General features: G+C 37.7%; 1 protein-coding gene across 8 annotated transcripts; it reads right to left on the bottom strand.

Moving 5' to 3' along the window:
• poc1a (POC1 centriolar protein A) lies at positions 1–25,592 on the bottom strand. 8 transcript variants are annotated; one of them, XM_066671416.1, is made up of 13 exons: positions 23,878–24,034; positions 23,661–23,693; positions 23,239–23,323; positions 22,459–22,630; positions 20,847–21,026; positions 20,571–20,678; positions 20,124–20,239; positions 18,809–18,942; positions 16,663–16,865; positions 13,527–13,595; positions 13,021–13,146; positions 3,768–3,953; positions 190–326 (listed from the first exon to the last, which is right to left on the bottom strand). In XM_066671416.1, exons 2-12 carry the CDS (start codon positions 23,673–23,675, stop codon positions 3,782–3,784), a joined length of 1,380 nt encoding a protein of 459 aa, XP_066527513.1. In that variant the 5' UTR covers positions 23,676–23,693; positions 23,878–24,034; the 3' UTR covers positions 190–326; positions 3,768–3,781. The 8 variants fall into 8 exon arrangements, with proteins under 8 accessions (XP_066527517.1, XP_066527513.1, XP_066527516.1 ...); XM_066671419.1 differs by lacking the exons at positions 23,661–23,693; positions 23,878–24,034 and adding an exon at positions 25,574–25,592; XM_066671418.1 differs by lacking the exons at positions 23,661–23,693; positions 23,878–24,034 and adding an exon at positions 24,414–24,750.
• Between the last annotated feature and the right edge of the window lie 97 nt (positions 25,593–25,689).

Here is a 25,689-nt window from a genome sequence, read left to right as displayed (position 1 = left end):
GAGAGAGAGAGAGAGAAAGTGAGAAAGAGAGAGAATGAAAGCGCAGGTTTCAAGTTGGTGTTTGAGGAAGCGAATTTGAGAAGTAGCTGCTGAGGGTCAGTTCAGTTCAAACAGAAGACAAATAAAAGGAAGAGAGGAATGGCATGAGAGAGAGAGAGAGAGAGAGAGAGAGAGAGAGAGAGAGAGAGAGATGAGTATTTCTGCCCTCAGGGAGAGGCTGAACTGGTTCTGGAAAGAAGTTGAGCATTGATCTCTCGCTGATTATCGACACACTCCTTCAGTTTATTCTCTGTCAGAGTCAACCTCTGCTCCAGAATACACACCGTCTACAAAAAGGGGAGGATGGGAGGAGGGAGAGAGAGAGAGAAAGAGACCATTTTTGTACTTATTATGAAATCAGTTCTCAACAACAACAATAGTATTTGTGAGTGGGTGAATATTTTGAGCACTTCCTGAACAGTGTTCTAGTGTTCTCTCGTGGCTGTTCTCTATGAGCTGAAGTCCTACAACACGCCACGCACCACACAGAGCCTTTGTGTGACGTTCTGAGCCGAACTGACCCAGAATTGACCCGTTTCCCGGAATCTGCTGCTCAATATCCGAAAATGTGTCCACAGAGAGTGGGTGAGATGGAGATGCAAAAAATATATATATATTAGTAAATGTGCAGTCTGTCTTTTTTATTAACCCACAAAAATAGCAAACGATATTTATGAAAGTAATAATTATTTATTATTTCTATGAAGAGCAGCTCTCAAGAAATGAAGAATCAAATCGCTTTGTAGTCCATACATTATCCAGGTTATACTACACAGAGCAAATATAATACAAGTGTATTTACTATTATTCCTTTTGATGTTTTTAAGTTATTTTATTTTATTTAGAGACAGTGTTTCTTATCCAACTGGCAAAATGATCTGCATTAGTTCAGCAAATTATCAGCCAATGGGATAACACAATTTCTCTGGACAAGATAAATTAATATTAATTAGAACAATGCCTAGTAACCAAATGTACATTTTATTTAAAATGTATTTTAATCTTAAAATATAATAAGCCGGTATTATATTCAATACATTTCTTATACATTAAGAAAGTTTAATAGTGGTTAAATGCATCAGAATTTCTGAGCCAGAGAACTTTAATGGGTTTTATATTTCCTTCCGGTTTCAGTGTGCATTTCACATCGATTGTTGAGAGAATAAACTGATCCGAGCACCACTTTTAGATTCATACTCGGGTCATAGATATGCTCTGGAAGGTAATCTGGTAAAGAGATCCCTGGAAGAACTGGAAGTCATTATTAGAGCTGTGTAATTCTTACAGGATCATGTAAACTGGATGAAAATTACTTTATTTACTTTAATTCCCAATTAAAAACAAGTTATCCTTTTTTTAACAACAAGGAGTAAAGTAATAAAAAAACTGGACAGAAACTTAGAGATTACATTTCAATTTCTCAAAGAAAATCTGCAACTAAACCATGGTTCAGTCTTGGTTGAGAGTGAAGGTTGTTTCACTTCCTCCAGTACAACACCACACCCATTCACTAATGTTGCAGTGTGGGCTCTGGGTTGGCCAGTCCATTGATAGAGAAACTCTGACAGCTTCTTTGATTTCTTCCCATTTTCTTTTATTCTTTGATTCTTTCAAATCCACAGTGCTGAACATTGGACAGTTCTGTTGAGAGACGCACAGCCTTGCACAGTTCCAGCTTCTCTGTAGATTTGAACTGATATCTGAAAATTCTTTTCACTTATTCGAGTTCTCTCTTCTTTATGCTGGTGGCAACAAACAAACAAAATAGTACACAAGAATTTGGGAATTTTTCTTACCCTTTCCCCATTAAAATAGGACCAAATTTTCTGCAAATACAAAGCTTGTTTCCTTATTTTTGATGGTGTGAGTTGAGCTACAAAACAGAGCTTTGCATTTATATTTTAGTGATATAGAGTTGATGAAATGACTTGTAAATGAAGTTATCTTTGCAAGTGAATGTACTAAACTCTAATCCAGCATCAATGAAAAACAGAAAAGAAACCAGAGTAGACTATGACACTATGGGGAAAAAGAGCAAACCTGGCAAAGAATAAAAGATTTTATAGTTTAAAATTGGTGGTCGGCTCTCTGACTCCAAAAAGACTTGAATGGAAGCTTTTATACTGAGCTTTGTTAATATTTTCCCCTTAACATCTTAATGTGCTCTGTAAAATCTATATTATAGGACCATTAAAGTGTATCCAGCTCTATTTCAGTTTCTGTTTCCAAACCTCCAAACATCTGAGCCATATTTAAAATATAAAATATTTAATAATAAATATTGCCATTCATTAAAGTTCTGTTTCTCATAAAAAAGATCATAATCTAAAAGAGAGTGAGAGAGAGGCACAAAGAGAACGGAGTCAGAGAGAGACAGAGGAGGAAGAGAGGGAGGAAGAAGAGAAAGAGGGAGAGATAAAGAAACTGTGGAGCAACTGAAGTCTAGCTTGCGCAGCAGATTCTCTCTGATTCAGGCTCAGATTATGAATTATTCACAACTGCTTCTTAGCTACAGGATATTTTATTTATTATTTTTCTTAAAGTTGTGTTGTTCACACTTTTAGCAAGTGTGTTTTAGCTCAAATTATTCTGAGCATGAAGCAGATAAAAAAGTGAGATGAATCTGGCTTCTGATCTCCAGCAACAAGTCCCTCTGTTCCACCTAAAGAATGCCCCCTGGGGTCTTTTTACCCCAGAAGGAAAGTTTTTTAACAGCTAATTTATCACTTGCGGTTGTGCAATTACAGGTAAAACAAGTTTTTTTACTTTTCACAAGAGTAAAAATCTGTGCAAAATGTTTTACATGTATGTAGTTGCTTAAACAGAACTGAAAACATGAGTAAATTATAAAATTCCAAATGTTTTTCACTCTTTTTGATTCCATACACTAGGTCTTGAGACTTTAGCACAATTAAACACCTGTGAAAAATATTAATATTTATGTTCTCTGTATGGGATGTGTTCGGTTAGAAATTCATCAAATACAGGTCGTTTACACGGGTCAGAGTATCTAGTTTTGTATTCTGCTGTGTGTTCAGTTCTCGATGTTTGATGTTTTCTGTACATTGCCATTGTGTAGCATCTGGTTTCTACAGTGGTTTTTCAACACGCGGTAAAACACTCAGGTTTGGAATAGGTTTCTGACTGTGGGATCGTTTATCGAAACTCCAGGCCTTTGCTGACCTTTCCCCTTTCAGCAGGGAGCTCTATCCATCCGGACAAAAACCTTGCATCTCCATTTTCATTTGTCTTCATTTGAGTTCCTAATTTCTGATGAAATCTGGAAATACGTCTTATTACCTAGAGTTTTTCAGAGTGTCCTAAACTAATGACGCAGTACGTGCATAGCTTTAATCAAAGCATGGAATGAAATGGGACACAGGAGCAGCTTCACATGAACTCACCATACTCCATTTGATCCATTTTTCATGGTCACAGTGACAAGAGGGCAAGCAAAGAAGCTCAGATGTCTCTGGCACCTGCAACTTCCTTTAGCACCCCCTGAGGGATTCCAAGGCATTTCCAAGCCAGCCAAAAGATAAGATCCCACCAGAAAGTCCTGGGTCTACCCCATATGACCCAGGCAGGTTCAGTCCAAAACGCAACGTGGGAGGATCCTGTGTACCCACAACCCACAAAATCCAGATCCAAATTAAGGGTGTGGTGCAATGCACATCGGGCACAGGGCAGGAGTGGCGTCATCTGTGTAATAAGTGAGGTTTTATTACCTGTGTAAGGACGTCTAGTTGACCCACAATGTGCTCCAGAGTCCTAGCCACTGCAGCCGGTATGTGCTGAAGCTCCGGGTCTGGGATGCAAGCTGCAGTGGAATCACCCGACATATAGTTTTTCTGTTCTTGACTGTGTTCTCTACCTGAGCTCTGGCTCTGAGGGAGATCTGTGGTCTCCCGAACCTGTACAGGAACATATGCAAATCCCATTAAGTTAGTTCGTACTTAATATATAATCAGACAACTCTCACAGACCAGCAGATATCTATAAATACGTATTCAGTTGTTACAATACATTCGAGGGTGAATCTGACTAAAGCTTTGAATCTTAAGGCTTATGTAGCTGTCATGAAGCCTTGAAGAATAAAGAATGGCCCATAAGAACTGTTCCTCTTAAATTACAAATATAATTGATAATGTGATCAGAGATCAAGATTGTCCACTTAAAATCTGGTCATTCTGAAAAAAACAAGCCAGGCCATAGACCCAGTGAGGGAAAAATAAATGTTTAAAGACAGTGGCAGGTAAGAACAACAGCTGTCTGCCATAAAGTTCCTCCAAAAACATCTGGACGGCAGGTGAGGGTCTCGCTGTGCCAAGGAGGGTAAATATTTGCGAATGTGACTCTGGTGATTTCAGTGCAAACAGCCTCTCTGTGATGCTGGAGAAAAAAAAATGACTTTCATTGAAAACAAGCAGGGGCTTTGTATTGTAAACATAGAAGTCATTTACACAAGTCTCTTGAAACAAATGGACATATTTAGGGGCAAATTTGCCATAAAAAAAACAAACAAAAATAAATAAATACAATGCACCACTAGTTTGTAAAGAGTGCACTTAAAGGGTCCACACACCTAACTTTCTTGAACAGTATTTTTCCTGAAATATTTGCTTATGTTATTTGTTTGATTTTATTCCTTCATTTAATGTCTATTGCCAATTATGTACAAAAAAAAATGACAATTGATTTCCCATGAGCATTTTGTTATGACTCCTTAGCCTCTACAATACTACAGACTGTATGCCACTGACCTGAATTCTGCCAAGAAGAAAAACTCCTTATAATAACAACAACAATGACAATAAGAACGCTGATAAATATATATTATGATGTTAAATGTGCATGGGTGTGGTTTCGCTGTTGAAGGCTGAAAAATACATATTTGATGTTAAGATAAAACCTTCTATTCTTTATTCTTATTTTTTATGTAATTTAAAAACATAAGCTGCTCTGCACATTGTACACTTTAATTCTTCCAAATACTTAAATCAACAGATATGGTCCAAAAAATCACTGAAGTCAGACTTATCATCATTTCAATGCAATTCTTGCAAAGTAGTAAAAACAAAAATTAAATAAATAAACAAATAAATGTTGGGACAATAAAAAGCATTTACCACTCCAATATCCCCATTCTTTTTCAGAACAGCCCAAAGATATTTAGCAACTGAAGACACCAAGCGGAGTCTCAGGAGACAAAGTAAATTTAGAAATTGCTGCTTTAATTTTTGTGTTTGTTAAAATGAAAAAAAAAGGAGATAAACTGGGTTTTCAAAGTTAAACACCAATTAACTAAATCTAAAGCTCTACAAAGTGTTCAAATAAAAACAGCCCAAAGCTAAAGAAAAAGAGCAGACTTGGCATGTGCTGAAAATTCACCTGTCCACTTCCAACTCTGTTTAACAAAGGAGACTCACCAAAGAACAACACTGACACACAGAAACAGTGGAAATGTTTAATCACTAGCTGGGCTTTGATGACTAACCCCTGAGGTTCTTACAAAGACATTTATTAGGGATGGTGAGGGAGGAATTGTCTTAATAATCATACTTGATCCTCAGACGCTTGGGAAAAGCAGCAAACGTTTAGTCATTTGGCTGCTGTGAATAAACCATTCTTGGATTTCTATTGGTCCTTCACCAATGGTACGAGGTGAGAACGCCACAAGGTGCATTTTTGCTGCGCCTGGTAAATGGCATCGCCTCGCCAGTCCAAATATTTACTTACAGAGAAGTATACGCTTATATAAATAACATGTGCCTGGGCTCCAAACGTTTCATAGTCTATATTTAATCAAGTTGGACCCTGGGCCTAAAAGCATATGGACTGGGCAACGGAATACAGTTGGGTCCACGATATCATAGTCAATCATCAGCATCTAAAATGTACAGTAAAGTAAATATATAAAACCTACTTGTTATTAGTACTAGGCACTCCTTAGAACCTGTCAATATGAGACATAACTGTTTCCTTCTTCCGTTTTGTCAAATCAATATTAGCTAAATTAATATTTGCAGAAGTAGGACACTCTTATACAATGAGCCAGATTCTTTCCAATATGGATTCAAAGTCAAATTATGAATTAGGGATGTGTATTTTGATTAAGTGATAATAATACTTCCATAGAATGGATTTTGACATAACATTTTGGGGATGGCCATGATTTTATTATGTCAAAACATTTAGTAGCACAACAAGTAAGCAACACAGAAGAAAATGTTCTATTTTTCACAAAGTACATTTTTTATTGTTTAAGTGGCATAGCTCATTTGCTTATTGGAAAAGTCAGTCTAACACTAGAACTAACCAGTGCAACAGTTAGTGAGGGATAAAGGATATATTTCTATATTAATGCATCAACTATGTTTTATTTCATGTCAGCGCATTGAAGAATCCTGTCACATTTCACCATCCTGTTAAACCAAAGCTGGCATTTTACTAAATTATTGGCCCCATCATCCCATGACAAAGCATAATGAATACTCAAACAGTGATTACAGTAATCAAATACTGATACTTTGCATACTGTAATCATAGGTACTCGAGGTGTGATTACAGTATTTAAATACTAGCTCTCTGAATGGTTCACTCATGGATACTCAAAAGACATTTCTTCTGTGAACAAACAGTAAAAACGAATCACTTGAAGCACAAAACCGCTCCTCTGTTGACAGATGACACAATGACAGCGTATCTGGCCAACAGCGTGAGTGATGTAATGTTAAAGCTGTGAGAGCTGTGGCTGGTGGGAAGTGGACGGAACTGGACAGAATGAAAAGAGAGTGTTGGAGAATGAACAGAGAACTGTAGGAAAGCACAGAACCACAGAAATACAGAGAATGCTCTCTGCTGAGGTTCTAATAATCTGTGCTATTTTATGTTTAATTCTGTCCAGACTCGTTTCTGTTCCTTTGTTGTATACTCATTATATAATTTATCATGCATACTGCTCTTTTAGGCTTTTTGCTTTGCCCAGAAGATTATGGATTACTCATAATGTTGAACCTGTTGAATCCTGGGTCTTCTCAGTGGTTCTTCCACTTGTTCGAAGGAAGATTCTCATTTTGATGCTTTTTTTTTGTCTTGGTGCCTCTCTGTGGTTCCCTCTTGTTCTGTGGGACCACGACTGTTCACTTGGGGCTAGGTGCCAGAACTCTGTAAAGTTACTTTGTGGAAACGCCAGTTATAAAAAGTGCTCTATAAATACAGCTGAATTAAACTATACTGAACTGGGAACAGTAGTAACACTGAGAACTAAAGGAAAAGCAGAAGGGAGCTAAAGCCAATGAGCTTCAAAAAGCCAGGATTAACTCTTGTTGAGTGCAGGACTTATTTGCAGCTCAGCAGTAAAACAGCTGCTCAAATACACACACACACACACACACACACACACTTTAACACCCTCCTGATGAATCACCTGGACTGGAAAAACCAACAGTGGAAAATTTCCTGGGGCTCCAAATGAAACTCTGAATCTCACTCAGTCAGACACACACACACACTGCACCATACACACTCACACCCACTCAAACTCTCCACAGCACCCAGTCTATATTATAAACATTGACTACATTTAAGATTATTTAATTGGCTATATATTATTGTGCAGTGTTTTCTGCTGGGCTACAGTTAATATACCAGGTATTGGTATATTAGGTTCCATCATTCATTATTTGTAAGCACTTATCCAGTTCATGTTTGCGGTGGGTCCAGATTCCTACCCAGAATCATTGGGCGCAAAGCAGGAACACACCCTGGAGAGGGCACCAGTACTTCACAGGGAGACACACACTCACACGTATGGATGAGCTATGGATGAATGTGCTATGTCGCCAATCCACCTACCAACGTATGTTTTTGGACCATGGGAGGACACCGGAGGTTCCATCAGTGTAACTTAAAAGAAATAATGAAACTTGGACTTTTCTAATTCTCTAAGACTCAAACGAACTCCAAGGCATTCTTGCAGTGTTTCATCATAGGATTATCCTACAAAATCAGAGAATCTGCACGCAGCCTAAACCTTTCTAAAGACTTTGAAAGATCATGTTTAGTCAGATCATAAACAACTCTGAGCTGAAAATGAATTACGGCAAAACATTTTCTGTGCAGTGCTTAGATGAAGCTTTTGCTTTATTTATATCCTCCATGACTATGTTCCAGTAAAGGCCTAATGTAATAAAGACCGTTTCTTCACTGTGTTATGGAAATAAATTACATTACTCTGCATGAACATGTTCCTCATCATATAAGCTTCTGTTTTAGCTTCTTTGTCTTTCTTTTCCCTTTTTGGATGAGACCTGTAAGTATCTGTTTATGACCACTTCTGTTTAGAAATCTTTTGACTCTTAAGAAATATATTTTTTATAGGTTAGTTTGGTCAAAAAGGGTAACTTTTTCATCTTAAACCATACCTTCCTTTCATTCATTCATTCATTCATTGTCTATAAGCGCTTATCCAGTTCAGGGTCGTGGTGGGTCCAGAGCCTACTTGGAATCACTGGGCGCAAGGTGGGAACACACCCTGGAGGGGGCGTCTGTCCTTCACAAGGCGACACACACTCACACATTCACTCACATACACACGCACACCCCTATGGACACTTTTAAATTGCCAATCCACCTGCCAATGTGTTTTTGGGCAGTGGGAGGAAACTGGAGCACCCGGAGGAAACCCACTCGGACACGGGAGAACACACAGACAGTCACCCGGAGCTGGACTCAAACCCACAACCCCAGCCCCAGGACTCTGGAGCTGTGTGACAAAATCATTCATTCATCTGAAAAGTTTCGACTTTTTGTCATTGACCTGTGTGCGGTCAATAATTTTGCTCATTGTTCTTTATTAAGTATAAACTAAAGGTGCTAATTTTGACCAATTTTGACACGAAAATGATTAATGGCTAAGAGTGTTTGCCTATTTTCCAGCCAGTGTTTATATCTGAGTGTGAAAGTAACTGTGAATGTGAGCGTAATTGTGAGGGTGATACTGTGGTGTAGATTAGAGGCTGATGCTACACTCCCCCCTCCCCACCCTCCCTCCTGCTGTGCCACTCGTCTGTCTGTGCACGTGAGTGAGCATGCGAGGGAGAGAGACAGAGGACGGGGGGTTGAGCGATGGAGAGACACAGATGTGGAGCAAGGGATTACAAGAAGACTGAGAGACTTGGTGAATATTCATGATTTAAAACACTGATCTGCTGTTAGTTCTGAGGTCTGCACCAGCACCAGTTCACCCATCCTCATATCTCTCTCTCTCTCGCTTCTCAATTTCTATCCTTATCTGACTCCCTCATTCAAAAGCAGCTTCATTCCACACCATCCTCACAGAGGCTGGGCTTACTTAAAGGGCCCATACCATAGAAAACTGAACATATTTTGCTTTTTACAAAATATGTGTAGCACTTATTGTATATGACCAAACATTTCTTCTGAAATAAATGGCATTAACAGGGAATTTAATACTCATCTATTTCTGTGCTTCTAGGAAGGCATTATTATAGGAGTTGGAACATTTTTGTGAGATTTGATGGCAGCCACAAGAGCATTAGTCAGGATGTTGGATGATTAGGTCTGGATCACTCCAAAATTTATAGGATGGAGCGCTAGCACTCCAGAGAACACAGCACCACAGCCTGATGATGGAGCACTTTAAAACCCTATGGTTGGCTCTTAAGAGTTTAGCAAAGTGAGATTACACTCATGTGCAGCTGCTCCAGAGCCTTCTGTTTCATTTTTTCATACTCTGTGAAGAGTATACTTAATAATTGATTTATGGAAGGACAATTAGAATCTAAAAACAAACACCCTCCATGTTCAAACATTTATTTCAGATTAGGAGCATATAGCATCAACCTATATAATGTCCAGAGGATAGTGTGAATAATGATACATTTACTCTGGCACAAGACCTAGTCTAATAAGTAGAAACTCTGGGTTTAAAAGCGCTGTTTTGAAAAATGGAGTGAACAACGGTGAAATAGGGACATATTACCATTACTTAAGACTCAGAGAAACGGGACAGAGCACTGACCCAGGCCTAAGCGTCTTCTAATTACACCTGACAAATATAATGAGCCTATTAAAGACCATTAAAGAGCTGTGGTAAAAGCATTTCTGTGAATCACAGCGTATTGAAGGGCCTGGCTGACATTTACAGAACCCACAAGCTCAAGGAGTTACTGCTTCTTCTCAGAATCCTCTTTCAGAAAGCTTTCCACCTTAAAGCTGTGGATTACAAAAGCAAAAGCAATGTCAGATACTTTGAGTTCATTATCAGAGGGAGTGAAAAGTAACACTTCCTACATATACCTTTCAAGTCATTTCTTTCATAAGACTATTATAAACGTGGCTAGAAATATTTATAACATTAACTAAACATTTTTAGCATGAAATAGTAGTTAATAGTTGTTTTAATGTCTTATTAACCAGAAAAAAAGGTGGTAATAATCAGCAGCATTATCAGCTGATACAAAAATGTATTCCTTTATAATCATTTCATTGTATGTTGATTGTATGTACACACCTGCGCCAAAAGAAATTCCTAGAACATTAGGTAAGTAATCTGTGAATAAAGATACAACTTGTTTACTACATTGTCTGATTTTATCAGTCAACTGATAAATCGGCAAACCCTGATGTATATACTAATCTCAGATTGCAGAGTAAGACAAGAGCAGTGTTGTTAACCAACACTCAAGCATCACATTAAACACTGTCTATCTGATCACTAGAAAAACAAAATAGATGAAAGACAAGAGTCTCCTCCATCCATCTCCACATCCAGATTTTCAGTTATTGTGAAGAAAAAGTGGAGAGTGCTGGGGTGCTCTCCTTTTATAATCATAGGCAAAAGGCCTAGTTTAAAAGCTGTATGCCATTGATCCACGTAAAAGATTCTGTAATAGAATCGAGTGGCGGTCACCATTAGCTCAGAGGAAAGTCAGGATCTCGATCTGAGCTGAAGAAGAGCTCAGCTTTGACCTTGTTGATGTAAGTAACACTGCTACTGTCGAAAAAAAATATAAAAAGCAGAAATCTGATGCCAGTGCTTCCCACTCTCTCTCTCTCTCTCTCTCTGAGCCTGAGACTGGAGCTTTAAGCCGTCCTTTCCGTGACACTGACATTTGACAAGGGTTTTTAATATTTAACCACCACTAATGGTGTTTTCCTCCTTCTCTCTTTCTCTCTCAACCTGCTGAAGCTGAAACTTCAGATCCTCATGTGTCCTGAGTAAAAACAGCTCTCAAAAACTTCACATTAAAAACTGCTTTAACTGTTCATCTACAACCAAAAAGTAGCAAGAAATATTTATTAAAAAGATTATGTACTTTTTTAACATGTATACTATAATGCACATATCATAAGACATGAGGGATTAAGATGCTTTGGAGTTCCAGAATGGATCAGTTTCTGCTGCACAGACCAGGTCCCCCACATGGCGATGTGTTACCAACAAAAGATTCTAAGGCTGGACATAGTAAACACTACACTAAATACCAACAATTACAGACAAAATACAAATAAAAATGGTCATTTTAACTCATCACAGTTTTCAGGGCCTAGTTAATTCCTGTAAGAAGTGCAGGAGGATAACTGTACAGTACATTTTACAAATATCCTTCATAAATCAGGTAATCTGTCTAGCCATAACTCAGGCAAATAGGTGTGTGGTGTTCCCATAAGGTGAATATTTATCGTTTTAAACAGCAGACAATGTACAGCACACAGTAATAAATCTGGTCCCTCAGGGAGATATCAGACTGGGGCCTTGATGAAATCCCACTTCTGCACTTTTAGACTCACTGTCTTAATCATTTCTTAAAAAGAAAGCAGTGGGATACCTTAAGGTACAATGCACCAGTTAAACGAGCAAAAACCATGTTTATGTAGTAAATGATTATTAAAGTGATCATTTACTATTTATTTTCTACAGTGCAAATCTAGAATATAATGAAGAGTGAATGAACAAGATTAGCTCCACAGAGGAGATTTGAAAATCGTCACGTATAAAATGGGGTTTAGTAGGATTTCATATACATCAAATAGTTTAGACAAGACTATTTTCTGAATAGCCTCTTTATGACTGTTCAGTTTAAATCAAACGCAACCAGTGAAGGTCAGACCTTGTATTGATAACACTGCAGTCATCTGTGTCCTTCCCTTCTCTGTGAATTGGAAAAGGAGAACTGGAAGGAAGGATTACTGAGAAGTATTCCCAGGAATGGGAAGGAGGGAAAAGGTCAGGAATGCCTGGAATGTCAGATCCAGCTCAGGAAGATAAAGATCTACACACTCGGTCTTTTCCTCCTTTATTCTTCCCCAGCTGTGCTCTGCTCTCTGCCCTTTAATGCCACACAGACTGTGGAAAGAAAATACTCGGAGAAATGGAGGAAAGTTGCCATATTTTATTTCTAACAAACTGATTCTGGAATTTGCTTTAGGCCCCAATATTTATGATCCATGAGTGATGCAACAAGAAAGTGACCTTATCAGATAAAACTTTACAGTACACACCAGAGTCACTGGTGATTATCTGAGCTGATAATTCATCTTCCTGGAATTAAGCTTGAAAATTTTGATACATGGAAATTTCCTTGTTTTATGTAACTTACTATGATTAAATAACTATGATTGTTAAAGCCATGTTTAAAATGGACAAAAATGGACTGGAAGGTCACTGGTTGACCATGAAAGAAAATTGAGAGGGCGGGGAGAATAAAGGAACAGCGATGTCTTCCCGCCTCAATCCACAGCTGAGGTTTCGTTGGGCAAGGCACCTAACCCTCAACTCCCTGGGTGCTGAGGATGGCTGCCTGCTGCTCTGTGTGTGTGTGTGTGTGTGGGTGGGTGTTCAGTGCCAAGGTTAAATGCGGAAGACACATTGCGATATAGATTGTGCAATTACAAATAATTGTTTTAGATCTCATCATCTGATAAAATTAGCTTTGTAGACAGGTTTACCCTTACCGCACTTTGTGGGAGACTGTTATTGTGAGTGTTGGAACTGCATGCCTCAATACTGGAGGCCTTTCTCTGAGATTTGAGCACTTCACTGTAATCTGCTTCATCAAAGTTTGTCCTCCAAACCAGCACCTGTGGAGCACAGCCATATTATGCTCACATTATACTACAGTCAAACACATTCTTCCATCATGAACATGCAGGACTTACACTACAGACTTTCACAAGTGTTTGTGGAAAACCAAACAAATGCATTTACCCATTAAGATTTATATTAAAAGCCTAAAAACAAACCATTGGGGACTGATTTCCCAGATACATAACCCACCTTGCTTTGGATTACACAGAAATTGTAATATTGGATATCCCTTATAAAATCTTGTTAATCTAGATTAAGATTTGATCTGAGTGGGTTGTTTCCAAGGGCCAGGGTCAGGGAGGAGCCCCAGGTGGAATGGTTCAGTTCAGGAAAGAAAAAAAAAATCCTGATAATGAACAAAATCTGAAATCACCTGTTCATCAGATCCTCCAGAAGCAAAGAAATCCCCTGCTGTGGAAAACGCCACACACATAGCAGGACCCTGTACACACACAAGGGGCATTATTAGCACCAATCAGATCAACCCTAAAGTTATGGTAAAGCTGTACAGTAACATTCTGGTGTACACTATTTAATAAATTCACATGTTATTAAACAGCCTGAGATTGTAGAAACGTGCAACCTTTTTATCGTCACGTGCAAAGACTGCAGTGAAATTCTAACCTGCATGTTGTCACCAAAATAATTGTTCTGTACCAACCATAACATTACAATACAATGTGATTTAGCTAAAACCAGACAGGACGGAGTGATACACACATACTTACAATAAACAGTATCCAAAGTAAACATGACATTGTAAACAGTCAACAAAGTGGTAAAACAATGATAATTGACGTTACTTATTCAGATCTGAAACTGTATATGTAACAAGTGCATACCAGATATCACTCACAGCTGCAGCAAAGAGACTAATGTATTAAAAATAAAATGCATAATTAAAACGAACAATACAATTAACAGTAAGTAAATTTTAAGTTGTGTAATAATATTAAGGTATATTTTAAAGAGGGATAGAATCTGTCTCTGAATCTTCTGAGGTCTGATAGTTCTGTCCCATTTCCCAGACAATAGAAGACAGGACTGCAACAGTACGCAGGTAGCTTTACTGAGGCAGTGTGCTGGACAGGTGTCCTGCAATGTGGGGAGTTTGTACCAGTGATTCTCTGAGCAATTTACACTGCTCTCTTTTCATGTACACGTGGTTACTGTGTTATAAGTTCTCTCACAATTTTTCCAGGAAGGAATGATCTTTACCAAATCAGGGCTTGCTTAGGTTTAAGATCAGGATTACAGTTTAATTATCTTGTTCTGTTTAACAAAAATAAGCAGTGAAACCCACTCTCTCTGCACACACGCAATTATCCGAGCAGGAAGAGGAGCCCTGGCCAACAGTAGGAGGAAAATTACAGCACAGTGACGCCATATTGACTTTGGTCAAATACACTGGGTTAAAATTAGGCACTACATGGTGCTGAGGAGAGAGGGAGGCCAAAGCAGACACACTTTCACAGACACCGCTGAGGAACAGCCAAAAAACATGGAGCCACAGCTCCACCCACACAAATGGCACAAGATGCGACTGAAAACACGGGTCACGGCACTAATTTTACTCCAGCTCTGGCTGCGGGCCTCTTACCAAACAGTTATTACACATTAAAACTGAGCAAGGCTGTATATTTTAAAACAAAACTCTTACAATAAAAGCTTTAGAATTTTAATCATTATGACTATAATTATAATAGTATTATAATAGTCGTAATATATAACAGTAATACTAATAATTATAATAATTATATTTTATTTTTAAAGCATCTATCATGGACTCAAGGATGTGTTCCAACAGCAATAGTAAAATAACAGACAAGTAAAAGAGAGAGAACGAAAATGAATAGCAAAACAGAAATATATAAAAATATAACCTGCTAAAAGACTGGAACATAGTACTCTTTGTCTCATGTCAAAATTACTTTTAGAACATCACATTATTCTGTTCTGATATTTAGGTCTGTACATAATGTTTATAAGGCACTTACATAATCATCCACAGCTACTTACACTCTTCTATTTTGAGAAGTGTTTATTTTGTGCCTTTATTCTACATAAGGATAAAATGGGTCAGATATAGCGTTTGGAATCGGAAAGAGGTGATTTGTCCAGAGGGAGTGGTGTATTATGGGAAGGCTCTGGACTGTGCTGTTTTGCTTGAAAGACAAGGTGTCTGTTACATGAGTCACTGTGAATCATCCAAGACTACACACTGTGACAAAGAGAGAGAGAGAGAGAGAGAGAGAGAGAGAGAGAGAGAGAGAGAGAGAGAGAGAGAGAGAGAGAGAGAGAGAGAGAGAGAAAGAGAGAGAGAAAGAGAAAGAGAGAAAGAGAAAGAGAGATTCTCTAGCAATATGGGCTCAAATAATACACCGCATTCAGAGTTAGGGTAAATTGTCGCATCAATTTATCCTGCATGCCCAATATACAGACAAATATTTTTGGATGGTCCCCTCCAGGGTGTATTCCCGCCTTGCACCCAATGATTCCAGGTAGGCTCTGGACCCACCGTGACCCTGAATTGGATAAGCGGTTACAGATAATGGATGGATGATGGATGGATGGATATTTTTGGATATCTGTTGGGACAACCTTTAAAAAAATGATTTAATGGCATCCATTAGAGCATTAGTGAGGTCAGGTACTAATGTTGGATAAGTTCTGGATTCCAAATCATCCCAAAGGTATCTGACTGAGCTCCATCACTCCTGAGAACACAGTTCCACTGCTCCATAGTGTGGTGAGGTTACACTCATGTGCAGCTGCTCCAGAGCATCCCATTCTGTGGGTCAATGCTTTACTAAAGACATTATTTCTTCATGCTCTGTTTAGCAGATCCTGTATCTGATGTTTTAGGGCCGGTTAAGCCCCACACTTTACACATCAAATACATTTGGAAACTATGTTACTAAAAGCAAATTTTTGTTTCGGATTTAAAAGTGTTAACGTGGGAAACTTTATTCCTTTAACTGGCCTTTATTCCAATGGACGGACCACACGATAATGTCCCTTTCTCCACCAGTGTAACAGCCAAAAGTTTGTGCTAAACAAACCTCCACTGAAACAGACAGTTTAACAGAAGACACAGTCCAAACATTTGTAGACACCTCTAGTAATGACCTCTAATAACTGTAAAGGTTCATCCATTGCTGACACATTGTAAACACTCTGTATGGCAAAGTGTAAAATTAAATCAGCCCAGGGTTATATTGTTCCCCAGCACTGTACTTCAGAGCAGTGGAAATGTGTTCTCTAGAGTAATGCAGCTCCATCCTTTGGATTGAGTTGGAGTGGCAGTATAATAACATTGTTATAACTAATTTTTCTGGAAAAACTGTAGCATGCTTTGTATCAAATGACGATTGTTGGAATGAGCCCTTATAAACAGCCAGGTGATAGTAATGCCTCATGTAGGTGTCATGTAGTCTTATGTATGATGACCTAGATTAAGGCATACCAATATTTCCAATGAGTTTGGAGATGAGCCTGTGCTTGCTTACTTAGGCTGAGCTTTAAAGCTGCGGTCAACAGATTTGATGATGAAAGTGGCGGTAAAGAAGCAGACAGACCATAGCAACACATGCAAGAGACAGACTGTTCCACTTCGCTGCTGAGTAATAACCTCTCGCAGACGGACTGTCTCACAGCTCCTCAATCCAACACAGCGTCTAAACCAGCCACATGCTGTTGATTCTGACGCATGCTGTGAAACCACCACAGGAGAAATTAACAGGGGGTTACAACCCTTCAGTATTTATAACAAAATTACATCAGAATCATATTGTCAGATAACTGCTTCAAATATATATTGTATACAATTTGACGTTGCAAACGAATGATGGCGTACTCATTATACTTTGGAAGCAGAATATTTATGTGATACTGCTTATTACTCCACTGATATATCTCCATTTTGTACATTTGTGATGAGCTAGGATCCAGAACTTCCAATCCAAAATCAGGACCTTACCGGACAAATGCTTGTGACAGAATGCAATCAAATTCCCACAACAATGCTGCAACATCTACTGTTAAGCCACAGTAGAGTAGAGATGGTTACTACAGCAAAGAGGAATATCGGAATTTACTTTGCAATTTTTCTTGATGCATTCTTAAATTTCCCACATAAATCTTTTGGCATGAAACTGAGCTAATGTTGAACATGTAAGTGTACCACATACACACCACACAATAAACAAAACAATTTAGCCAAAAGAAAAAGATGCCACTTTGCTCAAAAGCATATTGTGTTTGGAGTTCTGTTGCTTTGTCTTCCTTTTTTTTTTTTTTTTTTTAAACAGATTTTATTTAAAACTGAACAAACCTATGTCTGACTACCACACTAATTAACAGTTGGAATAAACATGAGGAAAACAACAAACAAAAAGAAACAGATGTGTTAAAGCAGTTAGAGTCATAGACAAGTGGTGAGGTGCAGACGAAAAATAAGTGTGAAAGTGCAGCAGTCCTTACGTTTTACATCAGCATAATGATAACACTAGACAGCGACCACAATTACACAATTATTAAATTTCTTTATTAAATATTTAATATATATATCAATAATATTAAATTATATATATATATATATATATTACACATAATATAGTACATAATACACAAAAGAACTGGGTTTGAAGAAAACTATACACAAGTAGCACCACGTGCAATGCCAAGTGTCAGCTGGAGTGGTGCAAAGCACACTATTGCTGGACTCTGCAGCAGTGGAAACCCATTCTCTGAAGTGATTAATTTACAATCTTAGGAGAGACCCCAACAATAGGCAAGCTTCTGATAAATACAATGCATTACATCACACTACCTACACTACTTTAACTTCTTCACCATAGAAAACACTGTGCCCTGACTTTAAAGTAGCAGCTAATGTTCTGTACAGTAGTAATGCACCCGCACAGACAGTGAGCCATGCCACACACACACCCCACTCTGGGATCTGATGGTTCCGAGCTCCTGTGACTCACTGTGAGTGGGTGGGCAGTTTCCTTGACATTTTTAAACACACTTTTGTACAGAGCTCGTTTCAGCACACTCCAAAAAAGAGAATAGTGTGACTAAGAAACAAAGTTTTTCTTTTGTCTATTTACATGCCAGGAATTTCTGTGAATTTTGAATGGATCCTTCTAGGCTGGGATGCATTCTTTCGATGGAAACCCAATGGATATAAAGGCCACATTTTAAACTGATCTGACAAAGGGTCTATCAAGTTTAGCAAACTAAAACATTCTTTTATATCAGCATCACATATGTTCCAGTCCATATGATTGGACTGTGGTGGTTAACCCGGTGGTTAACCTACGTAAAGTATGTTCTTATGGTTTCTGACTGCTGAGATATTAATCCATTAAAGTCACACAAAGCCAGTATTTTTGGGGCATTACTGTGCAGAACTTAAGCAATGTTATAAAAGATAATGCAAAAATTAGTGTCTCTGATTAGAGGAATTAATATGATCAACAAAGAAAGAAAATCTAAAACATACTACTAAGGATTTTAATAAAAGAAATGTTCTAAGCAGGTGCAAGTGACTGTGTATAGTGTGTAAGCTATGGACATAAGAATCATTATGACAGCCATGTCAGACATATTTCTTTGTTTTCTCACTGCGTGTGGTTTATGGGGTAATACCTGATGTCCGTGCAGTGTGTAGAGAAGTCTTCCCTCGACCAGGTCTAAGATTTTCAGTGTGGAGTCACTAGAGGCCGTGATGAGGTAGTTTCCAGATGGATGGAAGGACAGAGAATTCACCACTGCATTGTGCACTGCAACAGGCAAGAAGAAACATTAACTATGGGTATTGTACTGGTGAGTATGAATGCTATCTGAAATCTCTGCCATTTGAAAATGGAAGCCTAATAGAGCAGAGGTGGCTTCCATCCATCAGTGCCATTCCTGGCTATTTTCACATCTCCTATATAGCAGATCTGATCAGTTACTATTCACCTTCAAGCATGTTGAGCGATCTAGCAATGTTCTGTTGGCAAAAAGGAGGCACTGGGGAAGTCTTAGCTAATTGTGGAGAACTGGTAATGAATGAATTAGGACGATAACTTAGTAAAACCTCAAGTCCATTTGAAAAGCTGAAACAGTAAAAACTGCCTGTTACACCTGTCAGATAAGATAGTAGCGAATGACAGGACTAAATGGTAACTACCAGCCTGAAAAGTCTGACACTTGGATCACTGTTTGTGTGAGTTTGATTCACTGAGCTGTGAAGGTAACTGGAGCAAACAAAAGCTCTTCATATCACTGGAGGATAATTACAGACACTAGAGTCTGAGTGTGAGTCAGACTGCCTGCCTTTTGTCCAATCACTCTGATCAAATCTTCTAACAGAACCCTTTTGTTCCTCACCTTTTCACTGGTCATGACTTGGACACATGCCATTTGATGACATTGCATAAAGTGGCCTTGCTTTCAACCCCCAAATGTAGACATCTAATCCATTTACATCATCTCAGGCATAAGAGAGACTTGGTATCATATCGACCAAGGAGCTTAATGGCTTTCTAAACAAAACTATCACCACTCTGTAAGGTCAGTGGATCCATTTAAATGTTTGACATTTTTTGTATCAAAATTCGCTAATGATACTCTTCAAACCACAACCCTATTTACCCAGCTTCAGTGATTCCATACAGCTCAACACTGCTGCATTCAAAAACAATTTTAAAGAGAATTTTAGGACAATGCACAGATCTAATGATATAAAAGTCAACTGGAGTCACTTTTAAACCAACGCAAACAAAGCTAGTTTTCATGTCATTTTGGTTATTGACATCAACATGCATTAATATAGCATAGCTACACGTCAAACAAGCTTTTTATTTTCAGACCCTAGGCTTTTCAGATATGTCATGGTTTGCCTTGATTTTGATGAGGTGGTTAGATAGATGAGGACATTATGTAATATATTATATCGCATACATCTATTAACGCTAACCTTGATAATGCTGTAGAAGTTTATTTGTGCGAATATCCCACACTTTCACTGTGTTGTCAGTACTTCCAGCAGCTATACAGGTTCCACTGGGGTGAAAATCAGCATAATTCACATACCTGAAAATGAAACATAATGTTTTTCCATTTATCACATACAGACTCGCTATGCACTTTAAATCCTATTTATATTTTTGTCATTTGTTGTTTTTTTAAGATTTAAAATACCTGTCTTCACAATGTGTTAGTTATATTTATAATTCACATGAGATAAAATGTTAAACTGCTTTATTATCTGTAAAGAAACCAATCTATGCTCCACATAATAGGTAAACCATATGAAGTTTCAAAGTGGTTTAGCACAGAGATGTAGGTTTCATAACCTGACTCACTGTAGAAATTAACTGACTGCTCCTAAATGTAATGTTCTATAAATTTATAACATACCCACCCTCCATGTTCACAGAATGAATAAATACATTCTCTGCTGTTTTTGTCCCATATTTTTACAGTTTTATCATCACTTGCAGAAACAATTAATCTGCCATCAGGAGAAAACCTGAAATCAGAAATCACAGGTTAGGAAAACATGGCCCTTTCAGATTTTTTTGCCCTCTTAGGCTTATGTAGTGGTAGAAACCCATTAAAAGCTACAATCAGTATTTTTCTAACTACAAATCACATTGAAGAAACATGTATTACAGAAAAAACAGGATCTTTTACTCACTTGGCACATCGCACCCAGTTGATGTGCTGACTGAGAGAGAAGAGAAACTTTTGCCGATGTACTGTCCAAACTTTAATGGTTTTATCATCAGAAGCAGTCACTAATGACTGTCCATCGCTGGAGAAGTGGACGCTCCGAACTGTTCCAGTGTGAGCTCTGAAAACTGTGGATTCACCTTTCCTGAAATAACAATGATGAGAAATGACCAACGACTGAAATGGAGGGGGGGAAAACAGTTTTGACAATTTTTCACATCAACCATATGGATCATATGTACATAATAAACAATTGTAGAGCAGCTTTTAAATTTCCAGCAGTGCATTACAGTCTGTCACAATGACCATGATGATGAAGGAAATATTAACGGATGCTTTTTAAAGTAAAATGTTCCATTATTTTGTTTCATTTTTCCAAAATATGTGAATAAAGAGTAATTGTGTATTAAAACCTGTAGTAGTGTGTCCTCTGTAGATGATGTGTTTGTAAGCATTTGGTCAGAGGCAATCACACAATTGCAAAAACAAACTGCTAAGTAGATCTAGGGCTGACAGAACAACATTTTGTTTAGTTTAACACAACTCAATTATTTTATCTACTGTATTTCCATTATTAACCATCGTTATTAATTCTAATTATTAAATATCCTTGTTCTGTAATAATGCCCAGAGTTCGGAACACACTGAGACAGAGCGTGGAAGTCCTCTGTTAATTATGTGTTAAATTATTCAGAGCTTATTGCTGTGCCATTTATTGCTCAAGCCTTGTCCCTTTCATACATGAAGATGCCATGATTGTGTTGGGTGTGAGTGGTGGGGTGCCCTTAAGGTCTCTGTCTGTCAGTCTCCGCTTTCAAGATAAGTTCTAATTAACACACCACTGAAAAAAAAATTCAAGCAGTTTTCACAGGAATTATGAGTTAATATAAAATATAAAGAGTCTTTTTAGATACATGTCGACAAATAAGCTTCCATTTTTTCCCCAAAACCTTCTACTCGGTATCAGGAGATAAGGACTTTTTATCAGTGTTATGTATGATTAGATTTGTTGGATTTTATTTTTTCATCATATATTTATCCATCTCTTGCCAAGAGAATGTAATTGAAATTGATTGTAAGTATTTGCTGCCATCTGCTGTCACAAATTAAAATTGTATGTGTCATTTCAATTATTAAGATGGAAAAAAATACAAAGACGTATTTGGTGTGATATGCTCAGTTTGGATTAATCAAAAATGTCTGTCCATTTTATAAATACACTTATAGAATAGAGTAGCAGCACTCAGTAAACACAGAATCATTAACTTTTTATTCAAATTAAGATATTAACATGTTTAACTTACTTCAGGAGCTCATAAAAGCCGTCAATGCCAGTTATTTACTTTATCAAAGTCACCTTAAATATAATACTGTAATATGTACTGGAAAATATTCTCATCAAAATACAATAAACAGTCAGATGAAATCAGCATGTAAAGAAGAAAACTTACTTGGTCCCTTTCTTAAATTGCATTACTTTACTAATGAGATTATGGTTATGGAGATATAGTGTATTTTACAGATGTGTAGGTAGAATAAAAATGACATTTTATGAAGTGGAAAAAGTGAGTGCTTACACACTGGGGACCCAGAGGCGTACTGTTTTGTCTCTGGATGCTGAAGCCAGCAAATGTCCAGATGGAGAAAACTGGACTGACATCACAGCATCCTTGTGTCCCACAAATCTGTATGCTCTCATCTGAGGTTTCAGATTCCAGACCATCACACATGAGTCCAGGGAACCTGTGGCTAGATTTATATAAACAGATATTGTAAATAACATTCCACAGTCCATCAGTTTAATTTATAGCCTGAATATGCAGATATATGTCAACAAGCTGGTTTTAAATCATCCAAATAACAATGAGCCACTGTATATCTCTATATAGCCAACAGTTTACAGACACCTGTTGATCCAGTTTTTCTTCTTAAATTAAGGGTATTAAGCAGATATTGGTTCTTAGATGCTCCCAAACACCACTTCAACTTGTCTAAATGGTACTGGATTACCATTACTACAGAGAACACAAATTTTATACCACTCTGGAGGATGCTTGGCATTGGGCAAGCTGATTGAGGCTCATGTGTAGCTGCTTCTCAGCAACCAATTTATTTGAATGCTTTTCTATAGAGATTACATACATAATTGGCACAGCCTAAAGAAGCTAAAATCACTAAATAGAAGCAATGTCTGGATATATTTGGACAAAAAAGTGTACTTTTTAATTATGTTTACATTATAACGCTTAACATTAACAAAGCAAATAACAGTAATTTTTCTATTGATATGAGTTTTTTTTTTATTAAAGTAATTAATAATAATTATAAATCAAGAAATGAACAAAAATGCAGCTTACCTATTTGTTTCATGTTACAGTTGAAGTGAACACTCATTACTGAATCTCTGTGACCTTTAAAGTGTCTTTCAAGAGTGGGATCATCCTGAGGAAATACAAATATATATATTTTATTATTTCTTAAAGGAACCAGGTTAAAATTATATTTATTTGATTTATAACAAAATCTGATAAGCAATTTTTGGATTAAGTGAATTAGTGAGGGCAACCCCCAGTGTCCCAGCAGAAGAACAACAACTACACAGACAGCATCTCCGTACCAGTGCTATATACTCAACAGATATTCTCAGGCACATACTGCACTTGTCCTGATGACATCACTACACGATTTGTATTCATGTCCTTCATATTTTACAGACCATTTTTACTAGATACGAAAGTTAAATCAAATCGCATAGTGCACCTTTAAAACTGTTACTCACCAAAGAGCAGCTCATTTTCACTGAGAAAAAAGCCTAAAATATAGATTAAGACGAGCTCGAATAAATATCAACAATAAAAGAGCGACTTCCGCGATAACAATGTGAAGTTTATGATTACATTAACCATTAAACTAGCTGTGTTTACTTTACATACAGCGTCGCTAAGGGCAGGAGACAGTAAACGGTTAGCTAACGTTAATATTAAATTCTCCCTTACTGCGAAATAAACGGACACCTTGAGGTTTTAACTGCTCTGAATAATAAACCTCTTTATATTGAGAATGTAAACGTTTCTGGATTTAAAAAAAGGAAGCAACACATCTAAATTAAGTTCCACTGAGACGCTAAGCAACAACAAACGACTCCGAGTTTGTTTTCCGCGCCGACTATAAATGAATCATTATTGAACCGATTCATTCAAACTATACCGTACAATGATTGGACAAACTGAAGCCGGGTGCGTTTCAGTACTGACTTTTACACGCCCTTGCTCACTTCCCCTCAGATTAATCTCCGACGCCATCTTAAAAGCCATTGTGAAAGTATATAAAATGCACAAAAATCCATCTCTTTTCGTCGAAATGATAATTTTAATAATTATTTCCTTTGCCCTCATTCGGTACAGCCATCAATTCATATACAATTATTGTCAAATCCACCTTTTTCTACAGCCACAGCACTACAACATGCAACTTAAAAGTTGATGGGATAGTTTCCTGAAATTAATCAGAACCACTTTCTGTCTGTATTCACCTTTTTGAGCCTCTACTGGTAACAGTGAAGAATCAAAGCAGACATGGCATTGGAATCACATATGTTTTCTAGCGTAGAACTACACCACATGGACATCTTAACAAGGAAAACGTGATTTTATATGCTTAAGAAATTGGAATAATGGTGAATATTTAGGGCGGCAGGTAGTGTCGCAGTCACACAGCTCCGGGGACCTGGAGGTTGTGGGTTCGATTCCCGCTCCGGGTGACTGTCTGTGAGGAGTGTGGTGTGTTCTCCCCGTGTCCGCGTGGGTTTCCTCCGGGTGCTCCGGTTTCCTCCCGCAGTCCAAAAACACACGTTGCAGGTGGATTGGCGACTCGAAAGTGTCCGTAGGTGTGAGTGAATGTCTGTGTTGCCCTGTGAAGGACTGGCGTCCCCTCCAGGGTGTATTCCCGCCTTGCGCCCGATGATTCCAGGTAGGCTCTGGACCCCCCGTGAAAACTGGATAAGCGGTTACAGATAATGGATGGTGAATATTTACATTGTGTTTGATCATGTGGTTATCCGTTTTATTAACATGTTGTAGTCATAGCCAGCTACCAGTTGTGCCTTGAACTGCTTGCATATATCATATATGTATTATGACTCTTTAATGCCTTCATATCCAGAGGACCCATTGGGAAATGCGAAAAAGAGTACACAGAACAAAATGCTCACGTTTCTGAACATTTTGAACAATAAATATTAAACTGAGTCAGACAAACACGGAATAATCGGCGCTAATTTTGTAATTACAAGAATCTACTCATTCAGAAGCCAGGGGGCGCTAAAGAGCTGTAAATCTAATTTGGAAGGACCACATTAGTTTCCACAATAAATGTTTATTTTTTATTTTATACTAAATATGTATTATGTAAGAACAACTGCTAGAATGTATTTCATAATTTTGAATTACTTTCATTATTATTTATTTTTATATATGTTGAAGCTGTAGAAACTATTTTTTAAACACAGATATTTCCTACCACAATATACCCATGACACTCTTAACTATTGTCACAATACAGGCATCAGGGCTAGAAAAGAGAGCTTAAAGTTTTATGATGTTTTCGTATAATACATTAGCAATAATCTATAGCTTTATTTGCAGTAGTATATTCCAGTCCTATCAGCACATATATGTCTTTTTCTATATTTACTTTTCATAGTTTCATAGTTGAACACACTGGGCTAGTTTTAGGTTTATCTTTGAGTTACGACCTTGTACCAAAAAACTAAGAACAAATGCATCATACACCAGCGTTTATGGTCTATA

This window comes from Hoplias malabaricus, chromosome 5, assembly GCF_029633855.1.
Source record: "Hoplias malabaricus isolate fHopMal1 chromosome 5, fHopMal1.hap1, whole genome shotgun sequence".
Classification (NCBI taxonomy): Eukaryota; Metazoa; Chordata; class Actinopteri; order Characiformes; family Erythrinidae; genus Hoplias; species Hoplias malabaricus.
This window is presented reverse-complemented; position numbering and strand designations above follow the sequence as displayed.